At 42.6% G+C, this 16,718-nt stretch overlaps 1 protein-coding gene across 1 annotated transcript in view; it reads right to left on the reverse strand.

Annotated features, from left to right (window-relative positions):
• LOC103188700 (microtubule actin crosslinking factor 1) overlaps positions 1-16,718 on the reverse strand; it is a 163,951-nt gene that overhangs the window by 45,767 nt on the left and 101,466 nt on the right. The window contains 9 exon segments of the mRNA XM_042338917.1: positions 8,840-10,311; positions 10,956-11,451; positions 11,555-11,754; positions 12,156-12,285; positions 12,698-12,933; positions 13,866-13,928; positions 14,410-14,536; positions 14,675-14,831; positions 16,285-16,451. Coding sequence (XP_042194851.1) covers positions 8,840-10,311; positions 10,956-11,451; positions 11,555-11,754; positions 12,156-12,285; positions 12,698-12,933; positions 13,866-13,928; positions 14,410-14,536; positions 14,675-14,831; positions 16,285-16,451 — 3,048 coding nt within the window.

Here is a 16,718-nt window from a genome sequence, read left to right on the forward strand (position 1 = left end):
CTGAAGCTTCATCAAATTGTCCTTCCGAGCTGAACGTACACAGCACATCTGAAATAGTATGTAGAATTTCCGACTGTTCTTCTGGATCCAATGCTAGATAATCCTCTTGATTTGGGTGCTGAATTTTAATGCAATCATCTATAAGGTGAATTTGAACCTCTTTTGCATCAGTTTCCAGTTGCATGTTTGAAGGAAGAAGATTTAGCTCATGTACAAATTCCATAAAGTTACTGTTCTCTCTTTCCGAATCCATGGCTTCAGAATCATCAAATAGCTCCTCAGCCACATCCAGGTCATCCATACTGAGCCATGTAGCTTTCTCCTGGACACAGCAGGCGATATCTGAACCCCAGTCTACAGGAGAATCCATTGTGGGATACACAGCAACGGGACACTCTTCTGGCTCTACACACTCTTCCTTGGTCACCTCAACGCTGGGCAACGTCTGTACCAGTTGACTGCAGTCTGCAATATCCAGATGTGATGCTATAGAATAATGTGTTGGAGGGTGTTCCATAAAGGTCTCATATTCTTCCAACTGTGCAGATGTTTCATGCATCTTCTCGATCTCCGCCACAACCGAGAACATTGCCACTTCTTGAGCACAGTCATCCAAATCAAAGTCAGATGTTACATAAGAATCCGTGGTCAGATACTCCACAATTTCCTCACATTCTTTTAATCGCACAGAACCCGGTTGCACCCCCTCGGGAGTGTTGAAGTCTTGTATTATAGATTCCTCAATTTGAATGGTTGTTATAGTTTCCGCTTCACAAAAAACATTTGCTTCTTTATTAAAAGCAAAGTTTTCGACTGAAGAAATCAGCACTTCTTCTATATCCTCCTCAGACTCTTTACTTAAATGAGCGATACAGAATGTGGAATCCTGATCATTAGATTCAGCCATAATACCCCCGTCATCTTCTGGTTCAGTTACTTTTGATCTTACATCTAACGGAACTAAATCAGATTTGAAGGTGCCCTCATAACTCTCTTTCTGAGGAGTATTATTTGGCCAGTCTGGATCAGTCACAGCAATGATTCCAAACTCGTCATTGCTAGGCGTCCTATTTTCTAATGTTTCTGTTGCGATGGGATTTGCCTCATCGACAGAACAGTTTGGGTTTTGAAAAGTTGCATCACTTTCTCTTTTTGAGTCATTCGATTCCTTTGCTTGATCTTTTCTCATCGATGCTTCCTCTGCAAACCTTAGTGGAGTGTGGGTTCTGTCTCCTTCTGTGCTTTCCAAAATGACAGCATCCAACTGCTGAAGGGCTGATTCTTCACTAAGAAATTCTTGGTCTTGAATCAGCCTCTCTTCTTCAAAGGTTAATGGAGCATCCCCTGCTTCCTCTGAGTGCTCTGAGATTAGAGTATCTAACCACGGAAGAGTGGTGTCATCACCAATAATGTTTACGTCTTCAATCAGACTCCTCCCTTCTTTCTCAACTCTGATCGGAGAATCCGTATCCACTTCTGTGCTCTCTGAGATGATCACGTCCGGCTGCCAGGGTGTGGATTCGTCATTAAGATTTTCTTCATCTTCAATGAGGCTTTGCTCTTCTTCCTCAAACCCGAACAAGGAATCTGTGTCGGCATCTGCACACTCCAAGATTATTGTATCCAGCTGCTGAAGAGCAGACTCCTCGTCAAGAATCTCTTCATTTTCGATCAGTCTTTTCTCTTCTTCCTCGAACGTGAGCAGGGAATCCGTGTCCCCTTCGGCACTTTCCAAGATGAGAGCGTCGAGGTGCCTCAGAGCAGATTCTTCACTGAGAAAGTCTCCATCGTTGTTCAGTCTTCGTTCGTCTTCCTCGAAATTCAAGAGAGAGTCTGCGTCTCCCTCTATGCTTTCCAAGATTGCAGCGTCTAGTTGCTGAAGGGCCGACTGTTCGTTAAGGAATTCTACCTCGAACAGCATCTCGTGTTCTTCACATTGCTTCTCAGTCTCGGGACTGTTGTATCTTTCATATTCCAGATTACAACCTTGCTCTTCGAATTCAGCGGGAACCAGCTGCACGTTATATACATCCGGGTCGAGTGCGTGTGAGACCCCTTCAGACTGTACTGACGCTCCTTCGACATTCCCTTCTTGTGCCGTGTCGGATGCTCTTTTGTGCATAAACGAGGCGTCTTCTAACGTCCCTTTCACTCTGAAGGCCCTTGGCCACGTTGCAGATGAGCAGGTCCGATTGTCGTCGGAATGCGTCGTGGTCACCGCTCCAACGTGACACTCGATTAACGGAACGCATTCGTCTCCTGGATCCTGAGCCAATCCTGCCGCACCGCTCAGCTTGCTGTCTGCCGCTTGCTGAAACAGGAGGGTTCCTGCATATTGTTTATGATGCTCTGATTCTGAGTCAACCAGGGGTAGTTCTTTTTCGCAAGAGAGCGTAGGGATTTCGGGAGAAAAGTGTCTCGAATGTCTTGTCTCGTTAATTGAGCTTGCGCTGCCCACGGGCTCAAACGCTGGGACCTCAGTCCTTTCTGTGAAGTCTGGAAAGTTTGGTGGCAAGAAAGCTTTCCACGACCTCCTGTTAATATTCTCTTTCCTTTCTGCGTGAGGTCTGCGCTTTGGTGGGCCAGAGGACCGTATCACATCACTGCTCAGTTTCAGTGCATCGAATATTACTCTTTCATCTAACTTTTTACTCTCTGAACCGGGTTTCGTTTCAAATACACTGGATGTGGTTGGAGTTCCTTTGCTGGATAAAGTGCTCGTCTCTGCTGTTCTCTGGCTCTGTGGGTGTTTGTGGTCAGTGAAGTTTCTCAACGGCGGGTGAACCTTTGATCCGAGGTCAATCTGTTCATTGATTCTCATCGTATCATATATAGATCTTTGCGGAATGTAACAGTCTTCAATGTACATATCATCCTCTTCATTTTTTCCCAGACAAGTGGGATTATTACGCCGTAAGCAGTCAGGTCTGCTTAGTGGTTTCCCCATAACTCCCAACAGTCTTGAAAACAATCGACGGTGATGGAGAAGAAATGGATCAAATGTTTGGCAGAGTTAGTGCCTCGAACCACAAAATAACGTGTTCCTAAATTTCAATCCACTCTACACCCACACTGTGACACTGAAGTTTCAACAGAGACTTATTTGCTTCTACCAATGAAGTCCATCCAAATACAACCGTTAAAATACTTCTACCAAAATGACACGATTTGCCCAAACTGCTTTGGCGCATTCAATTCCAGATCGGCTTCTGTGGTCTTCCCATCGACTGCTCGAACTGCAAGCGTTTTAGAAAGTAAAAGGTTCTAGCTAATGAAAAAAATAAGGCCGTTACAGACACTGCCGTTCAACCTTGTATAAATTCCACTCATTTTAACCACAGATGAAAATGTCCAGCATCTGCCTGCCGTAAGAGAAGCAGTCCTTGAAAATCAACATGTTTTCTTTTGAAAATAAAATTGTTGGCGGATACTCGATGCGATTCAAAGACAGGAAATTCTTCAATCACTGCAGGTTCAGCTGCTTCCTTTCCCAGTAACATGATGGCATTTTCTCTTTTTTTTTACTTTTTTTTAAAAAAATATATAAAAACTGCAACTTCAGAACAATGACCAAATGTTTCCAGTTGATTTTTGTGAAGAAGAAGAAAAAAAAACGATTGAAATTTAGCTCACTGCAGGTTGATGCCTTTTAAGATTTTGGCAGAACTATGAATCCCCGTCAACGTCGGGCAGTGTTTATCGAGCGAGCTGTACGGAGAGCAAAAATAACTCTGTATGAAACACGCTGGTGCCAAGAACTGTTCGCTCTTAGCGAAGTAAGCTTTTGTTATTGGTCTCGGTTTTAGTCCAGCTTTCTCTTCTTCAGTTTGCAGCAATGTCTCGGGTTGTTAACCTTACCTCTCAGGCTGAGGAGGAACGCACGGCAGACAAAGTTCATTTTCTTCTCGGGAGTTGGGAAGGGTGTCCAGCTGTCACATTCTTCCCGAAAATTTTGCTCTTGAACAAAAGGGGCTTGTGAGCTTCCGCGTTCTGTTCAACCATCCAGAGCTTTCCTAATAAACAGCCTCTTCCCCGACCAACTTCTGCCTCTGCATGTGCTGGTAAAGAAAGTTAGCCGGACTGGCTCACTTGTGGGCAGTGTGAAGCCGCTGTAATTAATCCTTTACCTCTACGTCAGCTTCGGAGGCTAATTAGATGCAGCTATGCTTTCACAACGACAAAGAATTCTGTTGCAGCCATGTCAACTTTCCAGCACTTTACACAGAGGGTGAAAAAAAGAACCTTAAACACTTACTTCTTTTATTTGATGGTTTAACTGGCACTGGATACAAAAAACGTATACGAGGCAAACGGTTTGCACTGCAATTTCTCCTTCACAACCCACTTTAATGTCTGTCTCTGCTCCACAGACAAAGAAACGCCCTTCCCTCACTCTCTCTCTCTCTCTCTCTCTTTCATTTGCTCTCTCTCTCTCTCTCTTGCTCAGAAGCATCTGCTGTGATCCTGTAACATTGTGAATACCTCGTGCACTCTCCTCTTCCTTCCCCTCCCTCTTGCATTTCAGCCCCAAGTAGCCAAACAACAGCTTCTCAACATAACTGACTTTCGCGAAAGCCTGTCTGCTGTTTGTACAGTGTCTCATTGATCAGGACATTCTGCTTTCCCTACATTACGTGCGTCCAGCAAAAACACAAAGCTTTTGATCGTCACCAAACAATTCTGGAATTGGGCCAGAAAACAAATGCATCCGGAAAAATTGACAATTCATTTGAATATTCAGTCAGTCTGTTCAGTTGCTTCGCAAACCCAAAATCACATTCATCAAGAGTAAACACAAGTGGCACAACTTCCCAACATGATGAAAATGACAGGCTGCAAACATGATTTAGCACTGAAGGGGTTAACACCGCTTGTTACCTCATCAAAGCCACATGAAATTAAGGTATTTAGCAATTATTGATCTTAAATTGTTTCAGTGATTAGATCCTTGTGGACCATAGGACTTGATTTACAAGGTTCTATTTAATGTTGGCATCATTTTGCCACAGAGTGATCGTTTTGGTTTAAGGTTTCATCGAAGCATTAATCTTCAGTTTTAATTTAAGTGTAACACAACTTTTTTTTTTTTGAACGTGATACAACAGAGATTCTCTGCACAAAATGAAAAAAGAAACCGCTATACGTAACTTGAAAAGTTTCTCCTGAACGCCAGATTAGCCAGTGGAATGCAAGTTATGCAAGACAAAAAGTTTTTTTTTTCCTTTTTCAGCATACTCTTGCTACGGAAATACTAAATCTGAATCAAAATTCCTTTTCTGTTTTGTCATCAGTTTCTCTCCAGTTCCTCTCCCTCCCCCTCGTTTTCCCTGCTTTACTGCTCCCATTTAGTCACTTTAAGACAACCGCAGACAGGGGTAAAAAAAACATCAGCCCACCAGCTAAAAACATTCCCTGGTGTATTGCTTTACAGATGAAAGGTCAGAGTAACGCTCTGGAAATTCAGATTACTTTTACAACTTTCGCAGCATGGAAGGATTCCAGAACCAGAAATATAAATCACAATGTTTTTCCTTACGTTGTTGGAAATATTCAAGTTTTTGGCATAGATTAAAGTTTAAAGCAGGACTTTGGACAAAATAAACACTTCACGTTACAGCAGCCACAATATTTTAACTGCCAATGTACACAGAATTGCTATTCACAAAGCTATTCACAATAGGGACCCATCTTCGGGTTTAGTTTTTCCAACATCAGTTTTAATGTACAATGCCCAGCAGTCCTTAAACATTGATGAAAATATTTGTTCTGTTGAGGCACTCATCCTTTTTTTTTACAGGAATTCCCAAGGCTGCAAAAATATCCAAAGCTATTTATGAGAGTAAAACTGAAGCATTTCAAGTGAGCCCAGATTCTCAATAGACACGTTTCCATTCTCGCACTCGTTTTAGGTAAATCCATGTATTGTAATGAAGTAGAGACGTCTACCTTCAAAGGTTGTTTTTTTCCAGACCATAAACCTCCCTAACGAGTCCAACCAAAAACAATTTGGCACAGCAATGATTGGGTGCGCTCCGAATTTTACTGTATCGCAGTCAAATAATGTTTCCAGGTGACTGATCCAGAACAAATATGCCTGGGAGAGTAATAGTCCTTTATATAATCATGGTCTTTATATCAAAGTCAATGATTGAAACATTTGAATTATATTTACTGGTCTTCGAGATATCTGGATTGCACTTGCAAATCTTTTACTTTTTGTCTACTTTCTTTTTTTTCCTTCTTGTTGATTTTGAATCTTCCACTACTTTTTCTCTTGTCATCTTCCCTCTTAATTCGTATTCAAATTTCTATGCATTCAATGTTCGAACGATCTATACAGAATGTTTTTGAAAGTCGCGGGCCTAAAAACAGGCCAAAAATAACAATAATAATTTATTTTTTGCCATGAATTTCTTTTTGACTTGTTGAGAGAAATTGCAATATGTACAAATATGAAGGAGAATTAGGGTTAGGGTTAGGGCATTTCTAACTCCTGCAGTACCTCAGCCACTTTTGTTTTAAATAAAAATAATCTGGTTTTAAAAGGGGACACAGTCAATTCACACACCGCCTTCATCTGGGTTAGAAGGCAGCCAAGGTTGACGAGATGAACGATTCCTCCCTTTGCTAGTTGAGAGCACAGCATGCATTAAGTAGTTCCTAAGTGAAACTAAAGTTCCTAAGACACACATTGAAACGTAATGCTCATTCTCTTTTTGATTGCAGCTATCTCAAATTCCAATAGTTTCAAGCATGCAGTAATGTTGCATATCAACCACATCTGGGTTCAAGAATTTACAACTGTTCCACGGAAATGGGAATAGCGTACGGTTCTCCACTCAGCCACTCAGCGACTTAATCCATTAGAAGGGGGTGGGGAGATCGGTTTGGTAAAAGCTCAAGAGAGTCTGCCTGCTATGCAGCAGAACACATTAACACGAAGACATTTGGAAAGGTCAGCAAGAGTACACCTCACATCAAAACATCTGGAGTTGCACAGAACTGAAAACGTGTCAAATTGGTCCTGGAGTCCATCCATTCAAAGTTATAACTTTTAACAGATACTGTGAATTTTCTGAAGAGAGAATAACCCTTCGAATCGGATTAATGCACTTGATTTCGGTCAGTAGAAATAGGGACACTGCTGTGCGCAATTGGCTGCTGCATTTTGCCCACAACATACAGTCACTACACTTTACAGTATATTCTGTGAAACGCTGCGAGATGTCTCGAAGAAGTGGTAAGGCGCTACATCAAATGCAAGGATCATTGTTGTTATTATTTCTAAATTTACAAGATAGTTAGCAGTCGATTGGAGTGAACCCACAGAAAGCATTAAATTCAGAAACATTCCAAACCTGCGGGCGAGAAGGAAGAGTTGAAACTACGTATGTTAACCTCATATGTTAACCTCATTTAGCACTGGCACCTTGTACTGTGCTATACCATCACTGAAAAATCATTTGGTATTACTGACACTCTTCTCTAGTCCCACATAATCTTCCTATGATTAACAATAATGTCTATGTCTTGTAGATTTAAATATGTTAAGGTGAACAGTCACCGGTTGAGCAATTCTAATCACTTTATTATCTATCTAAAGGATATCAAGGAGAGTTTATTAAAGCTGAGACGATATAAAACTTTGAAAACGGAAGTCAGTGGAAGAATTTATAATAATAATAATTCTTGCATTTGATACAGCGTCTTATCACGTCTTCGAGACGTCTCAAAGCGCTTCACAGAATGTACGGTAAAGTGAAATGACTGTATATTTTGTGGGCAAAACGCAGCAGCCAATTGCGCACAGCAGCGTCCCACACAAAAGAGTTTTGATTAAAACATTGGACTTTTATTCGTTAATGTGCTTTTAAAAAAAAACAAGACCATTAAATGGCTGCTCAATGCCCTCTGCTCTGCATCATTGCTTAAAAATAGCAAAAGCCTTGCTATTTGAGTCCATGCTTCTGCAGGGAGGGGTTCCTGAGACAACAGGCGTAGCGCAAAGCTCCAGACACGGATTGCTATGTCAAGTATTGGGAGAGGGAACACAAATAGTTAGCCAGAGACAGGTGATAGGCACTGCGTGATATATTTAGCGGGATAACTAGTAAACTCAGCCCAGCTGCTCATTAATGGAATAACCTCAAAATTAAAGTCATCGCAGGTAAGCCGAGAAGCGGCAGCATTTGCAATTTTAATAATGATAATAATAATCCTTGCATTTGACCATCGTGCCTTTCACGTCAGCACGTCTCAAAGTGCTTCACCAGGATTTACTGTGAAGTGGAGTGACTGGGTATCAAATCCAATTGATTCAAAACCGCACTGCCCGTGTTCCCGCCTGTACCAGGCTCCCCCCTCCTCTATCGCCCCAGTCCTTCCGAGGCTCCCCTCGCTCCCTATCGCGGAATGGATCAATTTAAAGATCCTCACATTCACGTACGAATCACTTCATGTCCTGGCACCTCCCAACCTCTCTCTGACCTGTTTACAGCGCACTCCTCCACTTGCCCTTTCGCTCAGCGGGCTCCGGCCTTCTGCACGTCCCTTGTCCCCTCCGCTCCACCATTGGTGGCCATGCTTTCAGCCACTACCCTCCAAATCTCTGCCTTAATCAACTCGACTACTGAATGGCCCAGTGTTCAAGATGGTGAGTACAGAGGGCGGTTCTGTAGTTTAAAGGAACCAGCCAGTAATCTATGCCTCTTTCAGTTGATATTGGCGTATACATAAAGAGACGATAACATCTTAAAGTAACTAACACAATCCAACTGACACAAGTGACGCGTGAACAATTCGAAACAAGACGTTCAACAAAAATAAAAACACAACTTACCTTAAAGTCTGCCAGTTGCTGATTGATAACATCCACCTCAGTGCCCACCACACCTTGCAATTCTTCCCCCTCCTCTGCTTTGGTTAGGAGACTGCCCAGGTCTTTCAGTCTTCCGTAAAAATCATCGACACGATCCATGGTTGTCTCCACATGCTCTTGCCTGTTCTTTCCTCGTTCCAGCAGTTTCCCACATTGCTTGTTCAGAGTTCCCAGCTCTCGTTTCAGCCCTTGTAGATCCGGACTGCCCTCCTCCTCGAGCATGTGCGTGCATTCCTTCTGAGAAGACTCAATATCTCCCTTTAGCTCTTTCAGTTTGCTCATGAATTGCTTCACATCATCAAACTGTGACTGAAGACTGTCCAGGTCCCTCCCAATGGGACTCATGCTATCAAGTTCATCGTCCAGGTCTGCAAGCTGGGAGTACATCTCTCTGATGTGGCTCTGGAATTGTCCAATTCCTTGTAGCCTGTTTTCCATCGACTGACAGCTTTCACCCACCCGCTGTTTAACGGTGGCGTATTCCTGCTGAACGGCTTCGGCTTGCTGCAAAAGCTGCGATGAATCTGCGCCGGCGGGTGTGTCTTCTACGAGCCCTCGGGTCAAATCTCTCAGATAGTCTACTTGCGGCTCCAAGGTCTGAAGGGTTTCCTGTTGAACTCTTAGTTTCTCCAAGTTCTTATTGCTGTGGGCCTGTGTCCCGAGAGCATCATAGACCTCAAGCTGCTGCTTGGCACCATCGAGCTTCTTCTGAATATTTAGCAAGGAATCCTGAAACTCCTTTAACCTTTGGGCCATCTCTTCTATTGACTCGTTCTTAGCTTGAAGCTGCTCTGTGATAAGGTCCATCCTCTGATTAATATCTGCCTTCTCATCCCTAATACCTTCCTCGTCGACCTGGCAGGAATCTACCAGGCTGTCCGCGGCTTGGTTGACCATCTCCAGCAGCGAGTGACGCTTATCCACATCGTGGTTAAGATGCTTCGCTTTGGCTAACGAGGAATTCAGTTCGACGGGATCGATGCTGATCTCCAGTTCTTTGATTTTAGCCTCGCATTCTTCTATCCATGGTAGCAAGTCCCCTATGTGTTTCCGGTACTTCTGTGCTTTCTGAAGACAATCTTTGAGCTTGGAATGCCTGCCCGTGGCCTGATTATTCAGTTCGTCCCACTGGGCCTTGAGCGACACCAGTTGACTCTGCAGGGTTGACTTCTCCTCTCCCGGCTGGGCATTCAGAAACAGAGACTCCCCCTCCGCGATGATCATCTCATAGGAACCGGTGTGTTGGTTCAGATTTTTCTGAAACTCCTCTTGCTCCCTGATTTGAGACTGTAAAATATCAAGCTTGGCAGACACGGGTGGCTTCTGAGCCTGCTCGCTGCCTTTCCCGTCCAGCCACGATTTGAGTTCGTCAAACGTTTGCTGGAATTGCTGGGAGCTGGCCAGCGTGGTCTGAAGTTGGTTCATGCGGTCACCTGCGTAGAACAACGAGCATAGCGATAAAGGTTTTAAGATGTTATGGATAACAAAATGAAACGAGTTATATTTTCAGAGCTGCGCACAGTTCTGATCACCGCTACCTTACGGGCTGCCCAGGTTCTAGAGGCAGTGCAGAGGAGAGCACTGGGAGTCCCAAATCAAATTATTTAGCAACAGAGCTAGCATTCTGTTTGCTTTATTGACTCGTGCTCCCTTCAAATCCCTCCTGAAATCTCATCTGATTGACTTTGCCTTTGGGCGACATCTATGAATCTCCCTTTGTCTTGTTAATCAGTACATTTGTCAAGTGCTTTGAGATGTTTCTTTGTGTTCGAACAGTGCTATATAAATGCAAGTTATTATTAGAATGGAGACTATCAGTTGACAATAATAATCCTTGCATTTGTTATAGCGCCTCACCGTGTCTCAAAGTGCTTCACAGAAGATACTGTAAAGTGGAGTGACTGTACATGACAATTGGCTGAGTTATAGCAACTTATTGCAAAAATACTTTGCCTGGAACAAGAGATGAATATTTTTCTTCTCTTGGTAATACGCTGAGGCACTTTTGGGACATTAGAACAGAATTTGTAGGAAACGGAAAATGACGACAAGTCTATGATACGAGATCGATACCAACCTGCGCTCTCTTCAAGGCTTTTGAAAGGCAGTAGGACATTGTCAAGTCGTTTACGGAGCTCATCCTTCAGATACTGTTCACCAATAAGACACGACAGGTCACTGCAAAGGCTTTGTGCTTCTTCGATCTGTTCTTTCTGTTGTTCCAAATCGGAACGGATTTCACTGGTGTCTTCAAGTTGCTGTTTGACGATATCCGGCTGGGTGCTGATCAGAGGCTGGCTGTTCAGTTTATCCTGAAGACTCTTGACTTTGTCTGTGAGGATCTGTAGCACATTTTGATATTGTACACTTTTGACGATGGCTTGATCGATCTGATGGGACCGGCCACCGAGCTGGCTGGTCAGTTTATCCCACTTCTCAGTGATGGCTCTCTGCTGGTCTCTCACTTGGTCGTCCAAGGGAGAGACGTCCTCGGGTCCATTCAATATTCCGTGCGCTGCTTGGTTTAGTTGTTCGTACTGTGGCTTGCGAGTTTCAAACTCTTTCAACATGAACTGTTGCACACAAAGAGGCAAATTACCGACAATTAGGGTTAGATAATTTAGGACCACAATAAATCATTGGTTGTATAAGGTATTGGTGGACAAACCATTTTACCTGCACTTGTTGTTTCTGCGCATGTAACATGTTAGGGTCAATCGACAGAGGGCCAAGTACACTCATCATTAATTCCTTTTCTGTCAGCCACGGACTCAGCTGTGATTCCGTGCTCTGGAAACTTGTCAACAGGTTGGCTGATTCCTCAAGTTTCTGTTGCTTCTCGGCTATTGTTTGTCTGGTTCGATTCCACTTTGATTCTGAATAACGAGGCAACAAAAATGACAACGATTTATCTCGAGAAAATTTCCACAAGAGGCTTCATTTTCCCAGCAAACAATCTGACAGCTTATCACACTGAAATGATTTCCATTCGATTCCCCCCAAAAGAATTCAGGAATAGGAAAAAAAAAATCTATTCTGCCCATTCCACAATCCTTTTCATTACTATGTACTACAATCTCCTTAACCCAATCTCTCTGCTTTTACTCCAAGTATCCATACATTTTTTATTTTAAACTTTTCAATTGATTTCACACAAATAAACTGGCTTGTTACTTGGAACTCTACCCCAACACACCCCACATTGTGCTGTATATTAATTCATAAGTGTCCTCATCCAATATCAAGTGTACGAGTACTAGAAGATAATTCAAATTACCCATTTCTTGAAGCATCTTTCTGCATTTCTCAGCTTCTGGAGAATCAGGATTTTTCTTGATTAGATTTGTCAATGCTTGCTTCAGCTTCTCAACTTTGGAGCAGTGCTGATCGAGCTCATCAAGTAAGGCCTGGTACAAAAGGAATCCAATCAAGCAAAGTTCAGAAATCTCATTAATAACACCAACTTCACAGGACCCTTATTGGTTACACATATCAAATACTGTTGCCATGGGTTGGGTTTCGTGCTATGGCACGTTTTAAATACCTGGTAACTTTAATGATTGTGCCAAAAAATGATAATATTAATAATAAATTGGTCACTTCAATCCACGACTGTTTGTGGGACAATGCTGTGCGCAATTGGCTGCTGCGTTTCGTCAACAATAATATAGTCAATTCACTTTACTGTATATTCTGTGAAGCGCTTTGAGAGGTCTCAAAGACGTGATAAGGCTCTATATCAAATGCAAGGATTATTATTATTATTATTAATTCATATTTCAGTCAGTGTCTTTGCTTAAAGAACATGAATGCAGTTACCTTGTTTTGTTCTGCCTGTGCCTTCACAGACTGAGGTTTAGCCGGCGATGAGTTCAAAGTGGAGAGGGTCTGTTCTTTTACTTCTAGCCACTTCATAATTGAGTTGGTTTCTTCCTGAACCTGCTGCATCTGGTCAAGTGTAGACCCAAGGTGGTCTCTGCGTTCTCTCAGTACATTCCCGAGACTCTCGTACCCACTGTTCACATCAGAAACGCTGCACTGTATCTCTGAAAGTTCTGGGAAAAAAATTCATTGAAATAAATTGTCCAATATTTTAAAGCGAGTTTAGTTTTTTTTGGTTTACATTTTAGGTAACGCTGGATGTGCAAATAAATGCCATTCGACTGGCTGAATGATGGCTTATTAAAAAAAATACTTTACAAATTGCAAATCTAGTTGGAGCTTTTTAGAAACAAATGTTCTGACTTTGCAACTTTTCTCATTTTGTTCGGATGTTTGGAATGGTCCTTATCTATGATTCAGTCAAAAATATGTTCAGGGTTTTTACAGAGCTTTGGTTACACGATTACCAATTTAAATATTTTGTAAAAAATGAATCATTGGCAACCAAAAAGCCCCTCTGGTGACCCACTTTGAGATCTAATGTCAGCCTGGCCCAGTGGTAGCGCTCTCTCCTCCAAGTCAGAAGGTTGTGGGTTCAAGCCCCTACATCGGGATTTGGAAGTCACACAGTCTAAGCTGACAGACACCCCAATGCAGGGCTGGGAGTCCACTGCATTGTTGGATTTGCCTGCCTTTGGATGAGGCGTTAAACCGAGGTCTCAATTTCCTGACCAGGTGGACGATTAAAGATCCCATGGCACTATCTCTCTCTCTCCCGGTGTCCTGGCCAACAATGCCCTAAATAAAATTGGTCATTTGTTTCATGCCTGTTTGTGGGACATTGCGATGCACAAATTGACTGCCGTGTTCACCCTCAAAACACAGTCACTGCACTTGACAGTAAGCTGCAAAGTACTTTGAGACATCCTCCCTGCGTGACAGGCGCTATACCAATGGAAGGATTGTTGTTAAATTTCTCTGGGTTCAGCATATTAGTCTTTTCCCTTGCCATTCGAGATCATCCCTTCCTACCCCATGATCCCAACTGAGAAGAGAAATGGTGAAAGGTGCAAATTGCTGTTGCAAAGACCTTCCATATTCTCACCTTTGTTCCCGTGGTACTCATTCTTACCAGCTGCAGTCACACCACCATTCACCATCACAGAACCTGAGTGAACAACAAGGAGATACAACGCACAGGACAAATGACGTCAGGAACGAACCCTGAACGCAGACACAGATTCCCTCAGTGGGATAGCAGAAGACAATAACAGGCGGCGGTGTTATACGTGTGTGATAACTTTTTTTTTAGTTAAAAAAAAAACCAAAATGGTTTGTACCATTCGATAGCGAGACCCAAAACATCCACACGTGGTGTTTTGGCAGACACAGAACTGTGGGTTGTAAAGAATATTAATCTATGGCTCAGGTCAGTATCATGATTATTATTTCTTGTATAAAATGGTTAGAATTGGTCATTGAGCGTTGGGGGACACACATGCTTACAATTGGCTCTGTTGAACCTTTACAGTTTTCGTAAGAAAACAACAACCATCCAGTTCCCCACCCATGGGATCTTTAACATCCACCTGGGCAGATGTTGTTGTTGTTGTTGCTGCTGCACCCACAGAAACCACTCCCAGCATTACCTGATTTACTGGATATCAATGCAGAATTGGGTGATGTTATTTCCATGATGAGGTTCTCCAGTTCCGTTCCTTGGTGACTTATATCCTGTACTTGTGAAGATTTCGATGACCAATCTTCCAACAAGTTCTGCAAATGAGAATTAAGCAGACAGTTATTTGGCCACTGTCGACCCTGTCCTCGTCCAAAGAGGAGAAAGCCGCACACACATACCTGACTGAGAAGGGAGTGGCCGAAATTGTTACGTTTTCTAGTGCACCTACTCACCTTGATTTGCTGGATCTGTTTCTCGAGCGTGTCTGAATTAAGGGTCGACTCAAACGCTGGTACTTTAGACTCGGCTTCTTTTAGCCATTTCTTCATCAGCACGACGAGAGATCGGAACTCACTCAAACGCTGCTGGCAGGACAATGCCTCTACCTCTCTGAAAGAGTAAGGTTCAAATCCACGGGACGCATATTTACCCAAGCCACAAAGGGAAGTATAATAATACATGATGTCAGATAGATTTATAATAATACATAATATGCCTCACTTCTACACACACAAACACACACACAGCCACACACAGCCACACACAGAACCCCCTCCCACACACACACAGCCACACACAGAACCTCCTCCCACACACACACAGCCACACACAGAACCCCCCCTCCCACACACACAATGACCCCCCTTACACACACACACACACACACATCCCCCCCTACACACACACACACACATCCCCCCTACACACACCCCACATGCGCACACACGCGCGCCCATTCAGAGCACACAATGCTTCTGCTATATTGTGTAAACAAAAACAAATTGTAATTTTTTTTTCTATTCTCCACTGTTCCAGGATCTGTGCTTAACTATCCTCCACAGAAGAAGAGAAGACTATCTCATGACTCAGGGGGAGGTCTCGTAGCTCAAGTGATGGCAAGGAAGTTTCAAGATTTTTTTAACACTATAAAACCAACCGCCTGGCCTTTTACACTGAACATCAGGCACCTTAGTGCCCAGTTTAGATGTGTAATAATAATAATAATAATTTGGTCATTCAATCCACAACTCTTTGTGGTACGCAATTGGCTGCGGCATTTCGCCCACAAAATATGCAGTCAATTAATTCACTGTACAGTATAATCTGTGAAGCGCTTTGAGACGTCTCGAAGATGTGTGATAAGGCGCTGTATCAAACGCAAGGATTATTATTATTATTAAGTGACTTGAAAGCTGATGTGCCCAGAAAAAACAGATGTCAAAACATAACTGGGTATGCTTGAGGTTACTGTATCCAATTTGTCATTAAGATTTTCCAGTTATTTTGGTGAGAACACAAAGCTACTTTGGGCTTGTTTATTAATAACTTGCATTGCAAACAGTTTAAAAACTTTAGTCATGTGAAATATTTGTGGTGTTCAGAGAATTAGCAACCACAGATATATATATATATATAATATATGTATATTATATCTATATATAAATAGAAAGTTACCACCAGCCTCATTTTTAAAACAAACCCAGGCTCTGATGAAGGGATGTCATGTTTCCCTACAAAATACAATCACTACACTTTGCATTAAATCCTGTAAACCCCACTTTGAGATATTCTCCTGATGTCGAAGGCACCTTGTCAAATGCAAGGCTTACTCTTTTAAGTTTGAATGAAAACCAATAATCTGTTTCACCAATGGCACAAGTTAGCCGCCTGTTTTACTGCAGTTAGTGACCCCATTGATCCCATGGTCTTTAGGTCCAAATATGCAATAATACGATTATTGGTGCTTTTATGGGTTTATTATATACAGTAAATTATAATGAGATGTAAGGCAATACTGTAAGTGTTTCAGTTTGGCCCTATAGATAGTCTTCTATTCCCTTACCTTTCTTTGACGCTTTCCTCCAGTTTTTTGTATCCTCCAGCCAGATCTCGGACGGCCTCCGTAAGCTGCTCCTTGTGTGTCAGAAGGGAGGAAGCTGTTAGTTCCTCTGCCAGTTGTTCTAAGGTCTGTAGAGCTCCGCTCTGCTTCACCATTTCTCTGCTCACGTCCTGCATTAACCAACACAAACATCATGATTACAAGCAACAGATTGGTCAACCTCATTTTTGTGTGTATTAATTGTGCGCAATCGGCTGCCGCGTTTCGCCCACAAAATACACAGTCAATTCACTTGACAGTATAATCTGCGAAGCGCTTTGAGACGTCTCGAAGATGTAATAAGGCGCTATATCAAATGCAAAGATTATTATTATTATTATAAATCTTTTTGGAACTTTTATTTAGAATTGTTTTTAGAACAATCAATAATGAAGCGC

Source organism: Callorhinchus milii, unplaced genomic scaffold (assembly GCF_018977255.1).
Source record: "Callorhinchus milii isolate IMCB2004 unplaced genomic scaffold, IMCB_Cmil_1.0 Scaffold10, whole genome shotgun sequence".
Classification (NCBI taxonomy): Eukaryota; Metazoa; Chordata; class Chondrichthyes; order Chimaeriformes; family Callorhinchidae; genus Callorhinchus; species Callorhinchus milii.